This window comes from Lepus europaeus, chromosome 1 (assembly GCF_033115175.1).
Source record: "Lepus europaeus isolate LE1 chromosome 1, mLepTim1.pri, whole genome shotgun sequence".
NCBI classification, from domain to species: domain Eukaryota; kingdom Metazoa; phylum Chordata; class Mammalia; order Lagomorpha; family Leporidae; genus Lepus; species Lepus europaeus.
In genome coordinates this window covers 20,505,166-20,524,809 of record NC_084827.1, presented here as the reverse complement: position 1 = coordinate 20,524,809, position 19,644 = coordinate 20,505,166, and the positions used below count along the sequence as shown (strand labels likewise).

The following is a 19,644-nucleotide window of genomic DNA, read 5'->3' as shown; positions in this document are numbered from 1 at the left end:
TGCATCCCGTTGAGACTGCAAGCATGGAGTTTGTCACAAGTATGACAACAGTTGTCTGTTCTACCCATTATTTGGCATGTGACTATTTAGCTTGCAAGAGCATATTTAAAGACCTTATTATATACCAAAATGTGGAATGCTAACAGTTTTTAGGTCAGGACCCTTTGTGTGGGTCAGTGGCTTGATTCAGGAGTGGGGATGCTGGTGGTAGGGATGAGAGAGAGCCCTTGAGTGACTCAGTCCATCCTCTCCTCCATCCCTGAGAAAACTTGCACCGTATGCCTGAAATCTACAATTCCCATATTTCCTTCCATGAAATTTTCTTCCTCAAAGGAAGAGCAGCAGAGCTAGGTAAAGGTTGAAGGAAACATAACTGTGTCTACAGTGAGCATTTTGACCTTGTGTTGGAATATATAATTGAGAGAAAAGGAGAAACCATCCGAGATTTTCCAATGATTCCTCCCTCGCCTCTCACAAAAGTCCTCTCAATCCCCACAAGGCAAGCAAATTATTGTAATTAAATGTTTAATATGTATTTTATGTGGAGAGATTATTTTTAATGTGCTGATACATCTTTAATGTATTAAGGACATCTTAGATAATTCATGTGCGCAATGTATTTATTCCTCTTTTACGGAATTTTCATAGGACTGCAGTGTAATAAAGGGAAGTAGGCTGGGAATCGGAAGACTCTTAGATGCCCATTGTGATGATGTTGCTTTCTATTTTTCTCTTCCACAAGTCATTTAACAACTTTCTGGGTGTCTCTCTGGATCTGTGTTCATCTCTGTATGGAGGCATTTGGATTAGTTTATCTCTTTGGACTCTTTGCTCAAAAATTCTGTGACTCAGTCAGTTATTACTTTGTTTTCATCCAGCAGTTCACAGAATCCCCTGGGAACTCAGGGAGTGAAATCAGGCAGCTGGCCATAAATATTTATTGAGTGCCTACTACGTGTCTAGCTCTTCTTGGACCAGAGGGGAATGTGATCTAGGTGAGAAGACAAGATATGTACACAAAGGAAGATATAATACAGAGCTATAAAAGATAAGTGCCGAGTGAGTGCACAGCCAGAGGCTATGACCCATGGAGAGTTGCAGGCTTGGAGTGGAGCTGCCAAGTCTACAGGGTGGCTAACGCAGAGCATAGGTAGGCTGAATGGAGAAGGGCAAGAGAGGCATGGGAGAGCTGTACTGGGGACTGTCCTTACTGACCTCTTGCCTTGCCACTTGTGCTACTGTTTAGCTAACATAAATCACGCTGGGAATCAGAAAACCTGACTTCTAAAAGGTTATGACAGGATTCCTTCTGGCACGTCTGAATTTTCTATTTTATTATTTTTAAGTTTGTATTTGCTTTGTTTGAAAGGCAGAGAGAGAAGTCTTTCATCTGCTGGTTCGGTCCCCAAATGCCCACAACAACCAGAGCTGATTCAAGCTGGAGCCAGGAGCCTGGAACTTATTCCTGCTCTCCCATGTGGGTGGCAGTTTTCTAACCCATCGCCTACTGCCATCCATGGTACACATTAGCAGGAAGCTGTAGTCAGAAGTGGATTCTTACTGGACCAGAGGCACACTAACATGGGGTGAAAGTGCCCCAGTAGTGGCTTAACCACTGTGCCGAACAGCCACCCTTGTTTTCCTGTATTTTAGAGGTGTAATATACACTACCTACCTCTGTGTTGCTAGAAAGATTAGCTTAAAAATGTGGCTTTAATACTGCCCTTGATTGGATACTCAGTAATTGTTCACTAAATCTAAAATTACCTTTTGAGTGAAAATAAATGAAGGAATGTGTCATCAGCTGTTTACAGGTTAGGGGTTGGGCACGTTGCTGTTCATTGCTGGAACCCTGTGTTTGTACTCACAGCCTAGGTGTAGCTGTTTTGGATGGTTACAGCCCTGTCGCTTACAAGCCTAACCTTACTGTGCTGCAGGTTTCTCATTTGCAAAATAGGAATGATTATAGTCTTTATCTCATCAGTATTTTATGAAGATTAAATGAGTTAATAAGTGTAAAGCGTTGAGAATAGTGCTCAATAAATATTACTCTTCCTCCATTTTCCTCCACTGTTTTGCTTTTCCTTCTCTCCTCAACTCTCTCCTCCATCACCTTTCTCCCCCACTATCACACCTCCTTCTCTCCCTCCCTGTCCACCACTGTGATTCAGAAATTCTCTCCATATTGAAAAATGTCAAGCACGTTTTCTGTGTGGTAGTGTGTTGAGAAGGAGGATTGCTTGGCGGCCTAATGCTTTCACAGGGGTGGGGAACCTTTTTTCTGCCGCGGGCCATTTGGATATTTATAACGTCATTCGTGGGCCATACAGAATTATCAAGTTAAAAGTCAGCCTGCTGTAGATTGAATTGAATTTCAAGACCCACCTGCGATGGCCTTGGCCAGGCCAACAGAAATGAATGGCTCACTGACCAGACATTCCCTACCCCTGAAGGACAAAGTGACAGTCTTGGGGGTTGGGTAGCATTGCCAGGAGGCTGGTGAGGGAGGCTATAGCAGCTCACAGGAGAGGTGGTGGGAGCTTCATCTGGGACAGAAAGATGCGATGGAAAAGAACATGGTCGTGGGATGACCCATCATTGATTACAAGTCACAGATAATACGTGGGAATGACAAGAACACAAGGCCTGGGGGACTGGGAGCCTGAGGTCCTGCACAAGGAAGACTGTTAGGAAGATGAACTGGTTTGGTGAGATTCCGAAGAGATGTAACTAGGGAAGTGAGTTTTATTTTTGAAATGCTGAGATTTACATGATGAATCATACAAATTCACATGTGCTGTGAATAGGTGGACATGTAAATGCGTGACATATTTAGCAAGCACTGTTCGCTGAATTGGATGTGCATGCTTGTTGTCCCATTTAGCTTTTTCAAACGAGGCCTAGTAGTTTAGTGATAATGTTACTGTTTTTGGAAGGATCTATTTCTCTCCTTCTATGACAGAAGTGTGTTTGTCATTTACATTAAGGTCATGTTGAGGACATTGTGCCATGTTATGTCATATAGGCCAACTCAGACAAGAGTCTATACAGTGGCCTCCTGTGAAATGGACTTTTTATTTCTTCTCTGTTTTATGTTATTTTGGTGATTGGGGGTGAAAGGACAGAGTGGGTATTGCAGATGTGTGCAGTTGGACGTTGTTGATATACCCAGGTGATTCAGCCAGTATTCATCATTGTCCTACCTTCCCCAAGTATTTTGCTGACTTGGAGGTGCAATGGTACTCACAGAGGAGCTAGCATAATGGAATATAATGCCACAGTTTTACTAGTCTTATAAAGGTGTAACCATAATATTGCTGAATAAATGAAACTATCAAATAAGAGGTAGCAATAAGATGATAGTACTGTAGAGATCCCAGGGGCAGAATAAAAATGTCTATTTACTAAGCACACCTATTTGATAAAATTATTTGCTGTTATAGGCTTCTTCTCTCTCTCTTTCTAAATCCCTGTGAGCCTATATTTTCAGCACTTTTGTCTGCACTGGCCAGATCTGTGAAGTGGTTACGTATTTAATTCTACTGCTTCCAAGTGCTAGTTTTTCTTTAAGGAGATCAGGGTAGGTACCCCCACCTAGGGAGGCTGGAATTGCATGGAAATCAGTTAATGAGGATGAACCTTGCAGCAGAGAATTAGCTCTTCTGGCAAGGTGAATATGAGGTGACATCTTTTCATCCTCTTTTAAACCCAGGTTCCTGCACATCTTTGTTGTTGTTTCCATTCCTTCCAGTCTGCTGGTGCTGGGATGTGGACTCTGAAGTTGGAAAGCCTTTTTTTTTTTTTTTTTTTTTTTTTTTGACAGGCAGAGTTAGACAGTGAGAGAGAGACAGAGAGAAAGGTCTTCCTTTTCCGTTTGTTCACCCCCCAAGTGGCCGCTACGGCTGGCGTGTTGCGGCGGGCGTGCTGTGCCGATCCAAAGCCAGGAGCCAGGTGCTTCCTCCTGGTCTCCCATGCGGGTGCAGGGCCCAAGCACTTGGGCCATCCTCCACTGTACTCCCGGGCCACAGCAGAGAGCTGGACTGGAAGAGGAGCAACCGGGACAGAACTGGTGTCCCAACTGGGACTAGAACCTGGGTTGCCTGCACCACAGGCGGAGAATTAGCCTAGTGAGCCACGGCGCCAGCAGGAGAGCCTTTTATTAGTGTTCAGGTGTAAGCCTGTTAGGGATAATGACGTTTGCGCCCTTGTGTGCTGTGGGTATCACAGGAAGCAGTGATAGGAATGTCTTTTTCTCCTTTCTGGCCCTGCCTGTCTCTCTTTGTTCTTCCTCGCTCCCTTCTTTCTTTAACCCGGCCTTTCTACCACTTTTCTTTTGGTTTCTAATCATGTGTCCTTTTGGATTCTTAAAATAGGACTAGGCCCATATGAACCTTTGTTGTTCTCGCCTCCCCTCTCCGTGAGGAAGAATGATTAGGACTCATTAAAGCACAGTCATTGTTCCCAAGAGTTCTCGATTTTCATACCTCAACTCTTATGTCTAGAAAATGCTCTTAACCCTATATTGTGTGCAGAATCACAGACCTGTATATAGTCTGAATGCTCATTAAATATGAACGAATATTAACTAGCAAGATTTGTGTGGAGCAGTGCTTTCTTTGCCGCTTGATTTTCTGTGAAGAGCCACTCTATATGTAGCCATCCATGCATGTGGGTTTTTTGGTCAGGCTTTCCACAGAGTCATGGGTATACTACTGGGTCCCAGAGCCTGGAGTGGGCTATGCCCCACCATAAGGCTCCATAGATTTCCAGCCCACCCCTCCCCCTCCACTGCCCACCTCACCCTCAGAGCTAAAGCATGTCCAGGGACACGGAAGCATTTGAAGGTTTCGCCTTCTTTTCACATGTGTTGTGCATGCTGGGAATGTCTCTAGCTACTGTTTGGATCCTCTGGTGGCTATCTTGGCAACAGGTTTAGTAAGATGGAAAAAGAAGCCATTCTGTGTAAAAAGATTCTAAACATCAATTTGAGTCAGTTTTTGGAACCACATAAATTTAAAGGGAAGTGAAAAAATAGGGAAGATGGTGGGAACAAGATTTAGTAAATCTATAAAGTATGTGTGGTGCCACCTCAACTGTTTCCAATTATTGATGCTTCCAAAACAAAATCTCCTGTCTACAGATGCTGCTTGGCTATGTGAAAAAGTGCCTTCTGGATGTATATGAAGAAAAAAAGAGGGGAACACATACACAAAAAATCAGTGATCTACATTCACCCTGTAGAGATTGTGGAAATTTAAAAAAAAAAATTGTGTGGGAGAGTTTCAGTGTGACTCCTCTTAGATGCCTTTTTTTAAAAAGATTTATTTATTTATTAAAATATTTATTCATTTATTTGAAAGAGTTACCCAGAGAGATGAGACACAGAGAGAGAGAGGTCTTCCATCCACTGGTTCACTCCCCAATTGGCCGCAACAGCTGGAGCTGCGCGGATCCGAAGCCAGGAGCCAGGCTTCTTCTGGGTCTCCCATGTGGGTGCAGGGGCCCAGGACTTGGGCCATCCTCTACTGCTTTCCTAGGCCATAGCAGAGAGCTGGATCAGAAGTGGAGCAGCTGGGTCTCAAACCAGCGGGCACATGGGATGCTGGCGTTTCAGGCCAGGGCTTTAACCCATTGGGTCACAGTGTTGGCCCCAAAATGCACTTAAACTTAGTATGGAAAGCTTCTTGGTCTTCTGTAGGGCTTTCTCTTTGCTCGAGTCTTAGTTGGAAAATAGCAACTTAATAAAAAAAAAAAAAAAGTTTATTCATTGCCTGTTGTCTCTTAGCTCTGTCACATCTGTTGTTCTTATTTCGTCAGCTTATATGAGGGTCCTTCACAAAGTTGATGGGAAGGGTACATTGTGAAGAAACTGTACAGGAATTCCAAAAATTTTTGTGCCAAAATTTTATCTTTTCATTTTTTCCAGTGTTATTTTTTTACTTGAAGATGTATTTGAAAAGTAGCATCACAGTGGCAGAGGGAGCAGTCTTCCATCTGCTGGTTCACTCCCTAGGTGGCCACAACAACTGGGGCTGGGCCAGTCTGAAGCCAGGAGCTTCTGTGGGGCACTTGGGCCATCTTCTGCTGCTTTCCCAGGCACATCAGCAGGGAGCTGGATCGGAAGTGAAGCAGCCGGGACTTGAACCACCTCGCATATGGGATATTGGTGTTGGCAAGTGGCAGCTTAACCCACCGAGCCATGATGCCATACCCACAGGGTTTTTTGAAGTATACTCATAAAATCCAATTCTTTCTCAAGACAATTGCATGTCCCTGCCTCTAAGAGCATGGGTAAGAAAGCTGTTAGTGTGACCATGTAGGGAAGGGAGCCTGCCTTGGGCCTGTGAGCTGTTGAGCATTCCCACTACTTGTTTGGTGTCTTTTGGGATGGGGATTCCATGTTCTGCATATACTCATGTGAGTAAATGGGGAACTCCTACTCTAGGAAAGCTGCTTTCTGGTTCTCTGAGATCTCTGCCTCCTTGTTGACTCCTGGGGTGACCTAGTTGCAGTGAAAGGCATCAGCACTCCACAGCTTCTCTCCTGTAGCAGCCCTCCTCCCCAGGAGCATCCCCTGGTAGGAGGAGGAGTGAAGTCAGCCATCCTCCACATCAGAAGTTTGCTTGAGATCCATCCCGGCATGTGTGAGACCACTCACAATGTGGATAAAGGAATAGAGGAGGTTTTCTGGCGTTAAGACAAGGGCACCATTAAAGTGCCAGAGGCCTAGGAAACATGGCTAACGTCTCGCAGTCAGTAGGAGCCATGAAGTTATGAGGCATAACCATAGGGCCCTGCAGTGATTATAAAGAAATTCTATATTGAATGTTATGTGTGTGGATGTGTGCATGTGTGTGAGATGTGGTGAAATGGTTATTACGAATATATTGTGCTGTTGATAATCTTTTCTTTCTTTTAACCTTGACTGAAATATGCCACAGAAGCGTTTTCTCAGGAGTTTGTTTTGCATGTGTGCTCAGCCTGTTTGCCTTACGGAGACTATTCTGCTTTTGTAATCTCTGTGGGTGCCTTCAGTGACTGATAAAATGGAGATGGGTTTTAAGTGGAAAATGTTAAGCTCAAAGAGTTAGATAGAGATCTGAGCCTGAGCCACTGAGCTATCTGTTATCCTTTTTAGTTGGAGAATGAAGGCATAGGTGTGTATGTATAAGGGTGTTAAGGTATTATTCCATATAGTCACACTTTTGATATCTTCATCCATTTGACCCAAGTTCTGTTTTATCAAGTACTGTATTCCCTTTCAGTTGGCTCCACTTAATGGTACAAAATCATTGAAGTCACAGGATGTTGGAGTGAGTGAGATAGAATATATATGTATATAGGGAAGTTCTTAATCTTGATTTTTCACTGTTTAAATATGGATTCCCTTTAGCTCTGAGCACAACCAGACAGGAAAATGCATAACATGTAGTCTGGTTCTCCCATGAGCAAGCAAGATCTTCCTGGATAAGCTTTTTCTGCCTTTCCTTGGTTTTGCTTTATGGAAAGTTAGTCATGGTTGGTGTTTGGGGAAGAATATAAACAGTTGTCTCAAGTCCTTCTTAGCAAGCGTATCTGATCAGAGGGATAGACTGGCATGGGGTGTCACACAAGATGTCAGAGTCCATTCTGGGTACAGACAGCCATGTGGGGACATGGCTCAGTGGCAGGGAACTGGAGTCTGAGCCAGGAAGGGGCTGACATCAGTGACACAAGACTGGTTACAAACAGGTGTATTGATTGATCTTGTAAGTAAAAGTACTAAGGATAATTCAGATTCCTCACTGTCAGAGAAGGGAGTTATAAATACAGAAAGCAATGGGGACTGTAATGAACCTTGTAGTGTTCGTTCAGGACTACAGGTACCTGTGTGAACTCATGGAATGTTCAGCTCCTAGAAGCAGCAGATGCCAAGATGAATTTAGATATGCAAGAGAATTAATGAAGAAAACTCTCCTGAGTGAAAATGGTCTGGCGAGGGGAGCCACCAGACTGCCACGTAGTTCAAATCTCAGTGGGGAATGGAGGGAATGAAGACAGGCTGGATAAGAAAAGTACAAGCTGTGGGAAGTTCTGAGCAGAGTTTCTTTATGCTGTTTGGGAGTACGCAGATCAACGTTGCCCATCAGAAGAGCCCTGTGTCTCAGCAATGCTAATGTCTCTGCTGAGCCCAGTTATTGGGCTGAGCAACCTGGGCTGAAATAGCAGGGATGCATTTCAGAAATCAGCATTGTGCTTCTTGCAGTTGGAGATCCAAGAGGCACATCTTCCTGATGACCACATGTGGTTTCAGTAGTTAGAGAAATACAGATGTAAACCCAGGCTCCTTAGCTACATTGCTTATTCCCAAGCCAGAAATGAAAGAGAAGATAAACCTGGATCACATTGTTTTCCCAGAAATCCAGGAAGGGCTCATAGAATAAAAAGGAACACTTCTGAATGACTTTGAAGCCAGTTTGTTCCAAATTGAGTTCATCAAAGAATATTAGTAGTGAATTATTACCCTGTGAATAAAATGAGATCCCACGAATTCCTACTAATGTAAACAAGTAAATGAATAACTTCGGAGTTTGATGAGGGACATAAATTATTGAGTTCAGAGTACCAGACTGCCGATGTGGCACAGTGCATTATGTTGCCACTTGTGATGCTAGCATCCCATACTAGAAAGCCTATTCAAGTTCTAGCTCCTCCACTTCTGATACAGTTCCTTGCTAATACACCAAGACGTGGGCCCCTGCCACCCACGTGGAAGACTTGGATGGGGTTCCTAGCTCCTGGCTTAGAACTGGCCCAACCCTTTGAGGAGTGAACCAGCAGACGGAAGATCTCTCTCTCTCTCTCTCTCTCTCTCTCTCTCTCTCTGTATCTTTCAAATGAATAAATAAATCTTTCCAAAAAAGGGTGCAAGGAGTTTCTTCTCGTAAAATACCTGTTTATTACAAAGAAGGTAATAGTCATTTTTTAGTGAAGCTTGGTAGACACCACCCTAATCAAATGAACATACAGCAGTGTATAACTTGAATGTGAACATGGAAAGTAGTTAACTGTAATGGGCTCTACTTTTCAGCAGTGTCAGAACCACGATAATCAAAGACAGAGGAACTACTCCAGACCTAGAAGCATGACAACTAAACATAACTGGGAATCCTGACCTATAGTAGTTCCCCTGTATTTTTTTTAAAGATTTATTTATTTGTTTGAAAGGCAATTACAGAAAGAAAGAAGGGGTTTCATCTGCTAGTTCACTCCCCAGGTCTGGGTCAGGCTGAGGCCAAGAGCCTGAAAAGCCATACAGGTCCTCTATATGGTTATCAGGCACCCCAAGTACTCTGGCCATCTTCTGCTGCTTTCCCAGGCACATTGTCAGGGAGCTGGATTGGAAGTGGAGCACTTGGGATTTCAATCATCACTTACATTGGATATCGGCATCGTAGATGGTGGCTTAACCCGTGGAACCACACCGCCATCCCAAGTAATCCCCCTTTATCTTTATCTGCAGTATCTATTACCCATGGTAAATCAATCTACAGTGGAAAATTAAAGATATAAGTAATTAGTAAGTTTTAAATTTTGGACAGTTCTGAGGAAGATGATGAAGTCTGACACTATTCTTCTGCCTCACCTGGATATGATTCATTCCCTCGTCTAGCATGTTGACATTGTGTGTGCTGCTCTTCTTAGCAGCCACGTGGTAGCCTCTTGGATGATCAGATCTACCATCTCAGTATCAAAGTGCTTGTATTTAAATAACCCTTCCTTGACTTACTACCAACCGCATGGCACAAGAAAGAGGAGGGATGCTGGCAATTTGGATATGCCAAAGAAAACCTTAAAGTGATTATCTTAAGTAAAGAAGTGGAAGTACAAGAAAGTATTTTGAGAAGGACCACATTCATGTAACATTCATAGCAGCATGTTGCTATACTTGTTCTATTTTATTATTGTTATTGATGGTTAATCCCTTGCCATGCCTAATTTATAAATTAAACTTTATCATAGGTATGAGTGTGTAGGGAACAACATAAAACAGTTGTCCCTCCATGTCCATGGGGGGTTGGTTCCAGGACCTACTACAGATACCAAAATGGATAGATGCTCCGGTCCTTTAGATAAAATTGCATAGAATTTGCATGTAATTCATGTCCTCATATATGTTAATAATCTCTAGATTACTTAGGATACCTAATACAGTATAAATGCTGTACACATAGTGTTTTAATGTATTATTTATGAATGATAACAAAATACACATGCAATTTTTCCCCTAATATTTTCTACCCATGATTGGTTTAATCTGTTGATTGCAAGCCCATGGATATGCAAGGGCTCACTGTATATATAGAGTTCAGCACTGTCAGTCATCTAATGGGAGTCTTCGGATGTGTCCTACTCAGATAAGGGATAACTCTTATAGATCTTTTTATTCTTATTAAAGTATTCCATTGCCAGTTGACAATCTTTGACTCCTGTATAGATTAGATAGCATTAATGCCCTAGTTCCACTATGTTTGTTGAGTATGTATGAAAATGCCCTGGTTTCTGGGAGATACCTACCAATATGTCTGGGAGCTGTAGTAAAACTGATTGGCCGTTTGTTCTCAAATGGTCCAAGGAGCATGGTCATTGTATAATAAGCGAAACTTTTCTGAAAAAACATTGGTTTCAAAATTAGAGACACACATACACAACACTGTGAAATGACCCAAACAATTTTAGACAAGTATATTTCCTATAAATATATAATTTTTCACTTCCACTATTGTGGTGGGTTAAGCATGCCTCCTGCAACTGAAATTGGCTTCTTAAGATTTCTCTTTTGTTTTTTCTTTTTTTTTCCCCCTCTCTTTTTTTTTTTAATTTGAAAAGGCAGAGTTACAGAAAGAGAGAGGGAGCAATCGAGTGATCTTCCTTCCACTGGTTCACTCCCCAAATGGCCACAACAGTCAGGGTTAGGCCAGGCCAAAGCCAGGAGCTTCATCTGGGTCTCCAACATGGGTGCAGGAGCCCAAGCACTTGGGCCATTTTCTGCTGCTTTCCCAGGTGTATTAGCAGGGAGCTGGATTAGAAGCATGGCAGTCTGGACTCAAACCAGCACCCCTATGGAATGCCGATGTTGCAAGTGGCACCTTTACCTTCTACGCTACGACACCGGCCCCATTCTTTAAAATTTCTACTCTCCTGTATGGACATAGGACACGTTTTCTTCATGTTGGCAGTATATAGGACTCCTGGTTTCAAAGCTATCTAACAGTGTGAAAGTACACACTTACGACTTTGCTTGCTATGCAAAGGAGTGGAAGGGGAGGATGTCAGCTACCTGTCGTTCTTTTGAGAAAGCCTTGTGTGAGACCTGTGTAACTTGTGTGCTTATGTCAGGAACACCTGATCACACCTGATAGAACGTGTTCACTTAAATAGAACCGTAAATTTCCCTCTGAGTTTAGAGAAGCATTTCCATCCCAGAACTAATTTTCTTTGTGTTTTTAGCTGATACAGAGAGATGACTTACTGTTGGACCTCCATGGCTATTAGGTCCTTTTTTATATGCTGATTGTGAATTATCCTTTCACACTGGGTATGTGTAATTGGAATAGAATTACTGATATACACAAGAAGGCAGAACTTATAAATTTGTCTAAGGCATCATAATGTCATGGCACACAATTTAATGTTCTCTCTTCTTACCGGGCAACCGATCAAGGCACCAGTGTCAGCTTCTGAGCCATCTTTAGCCAGGGGAAAATCTCCTGACCTTTCATTAGCAGCCAAAAAAAATGAATGAGACAATCAAGTACATGGATCTAGGCTAATTCCATTTGCTGCCTCTCACTTCATTCTCTTTTGAAACTGCAGTCTCAGATAATAGGGTGGAGAAAGACAAAGGCTGGGCCTTGTGCAAAAAGTTATCATTCTTTGATTCTAAGCTATGCAAACTTGGCTTGGAAAATAAGTAATGTTCTATTGGTATATTTCCAAAATGATTTGGTGTTTTTCTTACACTTAAAAGAATATCTCATTTTTTATGGAGTTTTAAAACAACATTCAAAGAATTTTGCTGTGGGTGAGTGTGATAACATGGTGCAGCATGTTAAATTGCCCTTTGGATGCCTACATCCCATGTCAGAGTGTCTGGTTCAAGTCTCACGCACTCCTTGTTTCCTATCCACCTTCCTGTTGATGCATCCAGGAAGGCAGTAGATGATGGCTAAAATGCTTGGGGCCGTGCCACCCACATGTGAGTCTCTGATGGACCTCTAAGCTCCTGGCTTCAGCCTGGCCCAGCACTGGCTATTATGAGCATTTGGGGAGTAAACCAGTAGATGGAAACAATCTCACTTGCTGGGTTGCTCCTGCTCTCTTTGTCACTCATAGCTTTCTTTCTTTATGTGAAAAGCTGAGTGTCAGAGGAAGAGGTCTTCCATATCTTGGTTTACTCTCCGGATGGCCTCAACAGCCAGAGCTGGGCCCAGGAACTCCATCCAGGTCTCCCAAATAGGTACTAGGAGCCCAAACACTTGGGCCATCATCCACTGCTTTCCCAGGTGTATTTAGCAGAGAACTGGATTGGATATAGAGCAACCTGGAGTTGAACTAGCACTCCCATATGGGATACCAGTGTCACAAGTTGTGACTTAACCTGCTGTGCCACAGTGCAGCACCATAACCCCCACCCCTCTCTCTCTCTCACTGTGCCTTTCAAGTAGCTGAAAACAAATGTTAAAAAGTTTTTGGTTGTCATGCTGCACTTATTATGAATGATTTAAATAGTTCTGAGAATATTTAATGTCTACTTGGTGCAAAGTGCTGTACTCAGAACTGGGCTACAGCACCAAAAACCCACCCCCCTAGAGACCTCATTATTTAGCAAGGAAAATAGAAACTGAGTTAGTAATTCAGTAGAGGGTGACAACGTATCGTGGGGCGGGGCGATTCTCACCTGCCTGGCATGTACAAATGGCCACTGTAGATGGTTGTTATTATTTCATGTAATTTTACTTTGCTTCCTGCTAAGTAGCAGCTCCACAACTCTTCCTCCAGGGGAAACTAATTAGGGATAAGAAGCTAAGAGAACATGGCTTAGATGCTAAGCTTTAGAATGAAGGCAGAGGAAAGTAGTGGGTTGGGTGTGGAATGGTTTAAGAATCCAAGGCCTTAGAAACTCGTTTCACAGGCAGGTCTGACTTGGTTTGTAGACATTTGCTGATAGGATAAAGAGGCAAGGATTATGAAGGGTTGGAAAGGATGGGGAAGGATCATGCCCTTGGTGCTCCTTGGGCCAGGCAGGTGCTCAGTAATTCTGTGAATTGATTTGAGCAGTATTAACAGGAGTGGATCATTAAACATTTGTGCTGTTCTACTTTGCATTCTCTAGCTTTTCACATAGGAGCTTAATTGTGTGAGTTTTGCTTGCCTGCTCTGCTATTCCAGCTTTTCTCCTGCAGACCCCATGTATTGACTGTAAAATGTCAATGCTTGGTAATTCAAAATGCAATAACAAATATTTCTTTGTTCTCTTGGCATTTAAAATCACCGAGACATCTCAACCTGTCAAAAGTGGAGTTGTCCCCCCTCTACACACACACACCCCGTCCAGCTTTTTTGATAGCTTTCTGGTGGGTGGTCCCTTCTCTCCTGCCCTGCTAAGGCTCCTTGATGTCAGGTTAAATCCTCAGCATCTACATCTGCTGGTTTGGGGCTGTTGCCTTCTCCATGCTGCCAAACGCAACTCTGTGATAATGACAGCATTTGCCAGCACGCTTCTGCAGTGACTCAGGAGACAGGGTGGCCAGCAAAGCAGCCTCTTTGTGGGAGTGGATTTTGAGAAGTGCTAATTCTGTGGCGGTTTTGAGATATTAATATCATGCTGGCAGTAGATAAACAGGCAGCAGAGGGACATATAATGAGAAGAGAATCAGCACAGCATCTTTTCTCCACCGGAACATTGTTTGTCCTTGTCTTTTAAGGAAGTATGTTCTCCTGGGCTTTGATGAAGAGAACCATACACAAATACCAGTTAGTTCGGCTCCCAGCATCCCCCCAGTATGACTTCTGAAAGACCACTAGTACGTTTTGAGTTAACTGTATTTTCAAATAGCACTAAATCATAGCATATGGCACAGTAGCCTACTGCTTACCATACCCTCTCCCTAAAGGGCAGCAAAGCAGATGGTGTGAGTGGGACCTTTGGTGTAATTATGCCAGACATGAGGAAAGACATCCCCACCACACTCCCATATATAATATCATGCCTGTTGCTGTCCAGCAGTTGCTGATGTTGGTTTTTGAAAATTTGCTTTTGCAGCTTGCTGGTTCACATCCATGTTCCCTTTCCAGGTTGGGGAGGGGCCACGTGCGTATGCTTCAGTATTGGTCTGCAGGTCATTTCCCATGTTCTCTTGTCTAGTTAGTGGATGTAGGCCGCTTGGTGCCATCTCTTATTCCCAACTGGTAGCAATTTCCTTATTCCAATGAAAAGAAAAAAGAAGGTACTCTCCCTTCTCTGGTCCCCTCGGAGATTACGACAAAACTGGACATCTCAGATTGAATGATTTTTATCTCATTTTATTCTACCAGACTCCGTCCCAGCCTCCTCTCCAACTCGTTCATGATTTGTACCTTCTGCAAGACCCCTTAAGGTGGGAGATCACTCTTAGGAGTTCTGCTGAGAAGCCCTTTGAGGCTTATGTTAGGCCAATATTTCTAACATTGCCAACCTAAAACAAGACATTTTCTAGTTACAGAATAGGCTAGAAAGGAGATTTTGAAAAATTTAGGTCACGCTTTTATGTGCTTGGTTTTTTTATCTATGTGCCTGATACTTTAGAGCAGACTTTTCTGGCGGGTAGTGGCTTGTTTATAACATTCTGTAAATAGCCCGGCCTAATGTGGGCTTTTTACAGATTTTTTTCTGCTAGTTTTTATGTATGGATTGATATAGCATCTGACTGTACTAACCAGAAAAATGCTGAGCTAGAGAACTTTGTTATTCAACCTTTTATTTGGATTTCTCGCTTAGCAACTCATTGGTCTTGAAATCCTTGGCTTCTCCCTCCCTCTGCCAGAGGGCGTTAAGACCTCCAGGTGCTAACCGTTATTATTTCTGTTGACTGAGCCCCATATGTACCTCCAGTGCTCACTGACCTATCTTTTCTGTTACAGCAACATCGCCGAGGCCCTTGTCAGCAAAGGTCTAGCAACAGTGATCAGATACCGGCAGGACGACGACCAGAGGTCCTCACACTACGACGAGCTGCTCGCAGCAGAGGCCAGGTACGACGCAACAGCTCCAAACACAGTGGCACCCATGGCCCCACTCTGTCCTTTCTCACCATCGTGTCTAACTTGGAGCAGGATGTGTTGGAACACAGTAAGCTGAGAAAGCTTGAATTTTTTATTATTCCCAGTTTCCCCATGAAAAGAAGTAAGGCACACTTTGAACTTGCTCTCCAGCCTTGATTCGGTACCCTCAGACGTCCCTTTTTAGAAATCTCTACCATGGTTTCCTATCAGCTATGCTCTCCCTATGTAGATGTGATTAAAGAACCTTGGAGTGCGTACAGTATTTTTGTCACTGTTGTGGGGACTCCCAGTGAGCCCCTGCTTGTGTGTCCAGTACATTTTGCCCCGGTCCTCCCCTCCAGTGCCTTCTGCTCCCAGCCCCTCCCATGTACCACCTCCAGACCCTGTGTCCTGCACAGAGGAAATGGCGATATTGACTAGGAAATGAGCTTTGTTTTCAGACACTTCTGACAGCTGGCAGGAGTGCCTGAGAAGCCCTGTGACATTTTACATTTGTCCTCCATCCCTGTGGCTGTTTGCCCCAAGGACATGCCTGCTGCTCAGCAGTATTTCTCGCCAGGGCTTACTCAGGGATGCTTTTGTCCCTGGGTGCTGCTGGTAAAGGAGTGGTTCCCAGGCCACCCAGGAAACACTAGGCACTGAGCTACCTACTGCTGCACCGACCAGACAGCTCCACAGACTGCTTGGAGGCAAACAAATACCTAAATCCTTTCAGAGTGGGTGCAGGGGCTTGAGCCTCACTCTACAGTTTGTCCATGGTTCAAGCACCCATTTAAATCAACTATTTTGGTAGCTGTCAGTTAATGCTCTACAGTTGGAAAAGGAATGAATTACAGTCCACTTTATCTGATCTCAGCTTCCACTTTGTCATTGAGATCACTGTTCTTGCCCTTTGGCCATGAATATTGCCCTGGTATGTGGAATTTACCTCCAACACATGTCTGTCACGGTGATGGATAGAGCATCTGCACCATAGTACATAGGATGTCAGCTGAATAGTCAGTGTGTCTGGCTGTTGTGGCTTCTTGGATTCGTCTTGCTGGGCTTCTCCCAGTAGGGCCTTGATTCTTAACTACATAGAGCCCAGTGAAAATACCCGTATCTTTGGTTGTTTAAGGCTCCTTAATAGCTATTTAAAAAGCAATGTGAGATATAGTTTGTAACTGGTGTTTCTCCTAAGCCTTCTCACTTTTCTCTCCCTGCTGTCGTTATCAGTAAGACAGGTGGGCCCTAGGACCCCCTGATAGGAAACGTGGCTTGACATCTCTTAGTACCATGTAATCATCTGGCTCCTCAGGAAAATGGAAAATGACAGAACCAGAGATGGGATTTAGGGGTCGGGCCATGGAGGGGCCATGCTCTGTCGGATCTCAGGGTGCACTGAAGAATGAGCTGTGCACTCCCCAGGTCTCAGGAGCACTTAGCAGTACAATGGGATATATAGTCTTGTTTGCTACACTGGGCTCGCTCCACCACTAGTGAATATTTAATTCTGACAGCCAGGTAAGCATGGAAATCATTTTCAAAGCTGTGCTGGAAAGTGAAACCAGAATAAACCCTCTTATTATGCAGTAAGAAATAGCCATGGTATGCTCTAATGTGTAGTGCGTATGCGGAGACAGTCAGATTTTTAGGTTTTAAGAAGAAAACAGCCTCTTTAGTCTGGTGCTTATTTTGTGCTCAAGTAATGTAACAAGATGCTTGCTTGCTAAAGCATTGCGCTGCCTAGAGATAATTGTGTGTTGAGCCATTGCTTTCAGACTGATGGTGGAAAAATTGACTCTGAGGTCATTGCACTGTTGCAGGTTGAGTAAACGGAGAGAAATTAGCCACTTCTCCGAGCCCGGTAGGCATTGTCCTGAAGCAGTACGGTCCTCATAAAGAAGTGGGAGAAATGGCCCACGTGCACTGTGAGTGGGTTATCATTTGAAGTGGTGTTGTCAGCCCGCCCCAGGGTGGTGGCCTAGTGCCATCTTTTAGTTGTTATCTCCCAGCGAGGGAAAGTTAAGAGCCAAGAAAGAGCAGAACGACCTGCTAGATAGCAGTGGTCATTTTGTGGTCATTAAAAGCTATTTTCAGTACACAGTGTACCCTTTTTTGAACTTAGTGATGTCAAGCTCTTTTGCAGCCCACCTATCTTATGACCCTTTGTGTTCATCTGAAGCACTCCATTTTCCACCCGGCATCCTCCCCAGGTTCCCTTAGCACTCCAGCTTGCTTCTCTTAGGCCACAGCGAGTCAAAGCGCTTTCTCCATGCCGTGCCTGCCCCTTATCCTGCCTGCCTATTGAGTATCGTCTGCGTTTAGGGTTGTTTTCCCCTAGATAGATTAGCTATATTTTTTCCAGTTGAACTCTGCTTTGTGATTTTATGCCCCTGTCGATGCAGTTTCTTTACCTCCCAGCTTAGTGTCCTCTGCAGATCTCATTAGCGAGTTGTTTACTCCTTTCCTGGGCCCTGAATAGAACCCCTATACAAGGATGGCTTTGGTGTTGACCCCAGGTCTCTCGCTTCATGGACTGTCACTTAACTGTCTTTTGTTTGTCATCCTTCAGCCACTTTTTAATCTTCAGTGATTGTGTGCTGAACCTAGCCAATTTGAATTAATTTCCCGAGTACATTTCTTGAGGTACTGTATCTAATGCTTTGGCAAAGGCCAAATTAATAACATCTGCTGTATTCATAGCAGTCATTCATTCTGAAAGTCTTTAGGTAAATAATAGGTGGGCGAAGCTAACATTGCAAGGCCGTCATTGTCATCAGTGTCTCCCCACAAGGGTGTTGCACCTACGGATTTCTTTGACCCTGACTGTGGGTACCGGTTTTCTTCTACAGGTATCGCTAGAGGAATCAGCAGTGGTGCAGAGTGCTCTTCCATTGACTTTGCTTTCCAGTGGACTGCTTGGCCATTAATCCTTTTAGAGAAACATTGTAAGCTTTGGAGAAAGGGCAGCCTGTTAACTAGTCTGACTTCTCGGGTCAGCACAGCTGCCTGCCTAGGAGTTGATGAGCTTTCCTAGGGCTTTGCAAATGCCGCTTCCTCCACGAGAGGCTAAGACCTGCCAACCTTTCTCACGTTACTGGTGGGCGCTCGGGGAGTACTGCCTTCGGGGCTCATGGGAGTTCAGGTGAGACTCGGGAGAAAAGAACAGCAGCTCTCCGCTTGCCTGGTGCTTTGGCGCGTACTTGCCTGCCTGCTGGAAACAAGCTGCCCCGCCTGCACGGCGGCGTTCAGTTTGCGGCCCCTGCAAGGTCCCTTCCTTCAGCTGTCTTTCTGCTTTATGGAGATTCTCACTGTGTATTAAACACAGGGCCCATCTAGAGAAAGCCACATCTCTCGTTTAAGGGGTGAATAGACCTCTGAGTCCCCAAAGGGGGCCTTCCTTTCTGGCTCAGGTGTCTGTCACCATTGCCTCCTCCCCCATTTCCTTGTGTCCCAGCAAGATAAGGCTTTGGCGGTTTCTCCCGAAACCTGCAGCCTTGTTTTCTCATGGGCCCCATTTATAGCCTTGGATTTTGTGCGAGGCTTCCGAGAGCTCCAGGCTGTGTGTCCTCTGTATTTTTTACAGAAAGGACTTAACTTGCAGGTGATCCACAGTATCATGTGACAGCCCCAAATTTGCCTGCCTCTCCCCACCACCGCCCCATGTCTTTAGATGTGTGGTATGGGCTTCATTATTTTTTTTCTGAATGATCCTGATGTTCTCATTGTCAGTACTGACTTTCCAACGTTTCTGATGTTTTTTCACATTTCATGTGCACACCCCATGTGGGTGAGTCTTCATCTTTAGGGAGAGCTTAGAGCCCTTCAGGGAATGGCTCTGAGACCCCTCCTGTGTTCTAACGTGCTATTAAAATAGCTCAGACTCTAACCCCTGTATTTGATACAGCACATCTACTATGATTCTGTAGAGGCCAAAATGGGACCTCTGTCATCATGCCACATGTCTTGCACCAGAGTTGTGTTGGGAGCATGTTCTGTGCACTGAAGATGAGCTGTGATGACTGGAGTCAGAGCAGAGCCTGACTGTGCGCTGTGTTTGCTTAGCGTGTGCAGACACGCGGGCGGTGGGGGTGGGGGTGGGGGGTGGGGCGGCTCATATCTGTGCATTCTCCTAAAGCTACCAGGAGTTTTATTTTAAAATGGAATATTTAAAATATTCCCAGAAACTGTTAGAATCTTCTACACATTGCTGGAAAACATAGACTATTTTTTAGTTCAGAAGTTGGGACTTTATTCCTGTGAGGCACCTTTTTAATTCCAAGATTTTGTGATCTCAAGATGTATATATATTCAGAAAAGAAATTGATGCCCCAGCCTGACTGTGGGATACCAATTGTA

The 19,644-nt window shown here is 44.1% G+C and overlaps 1 protein-coding gene across 1 annotated transcript in view; it reads left to right on the top strand.

The window, feature by feature from the left end:
• Positions 1-19,644, top strand: part of SND1 (staphylococcal nuclease and tudor domain containing 1) — a 409,440-nt gene that overhangs the window by 211,403 nt on the left and 178,393 nt on the right. Inside the window, exon 13 of the mRNA XM_062203815.1 lies at positions 15,163-15,273. Coding sequence (XP_062059799.1) covers positions 15,163-15,273 — 111 coding nt within the window. The remainder of the gene's footprint in view (positions 1-15,162; positions 15,274-19,644) is intronic.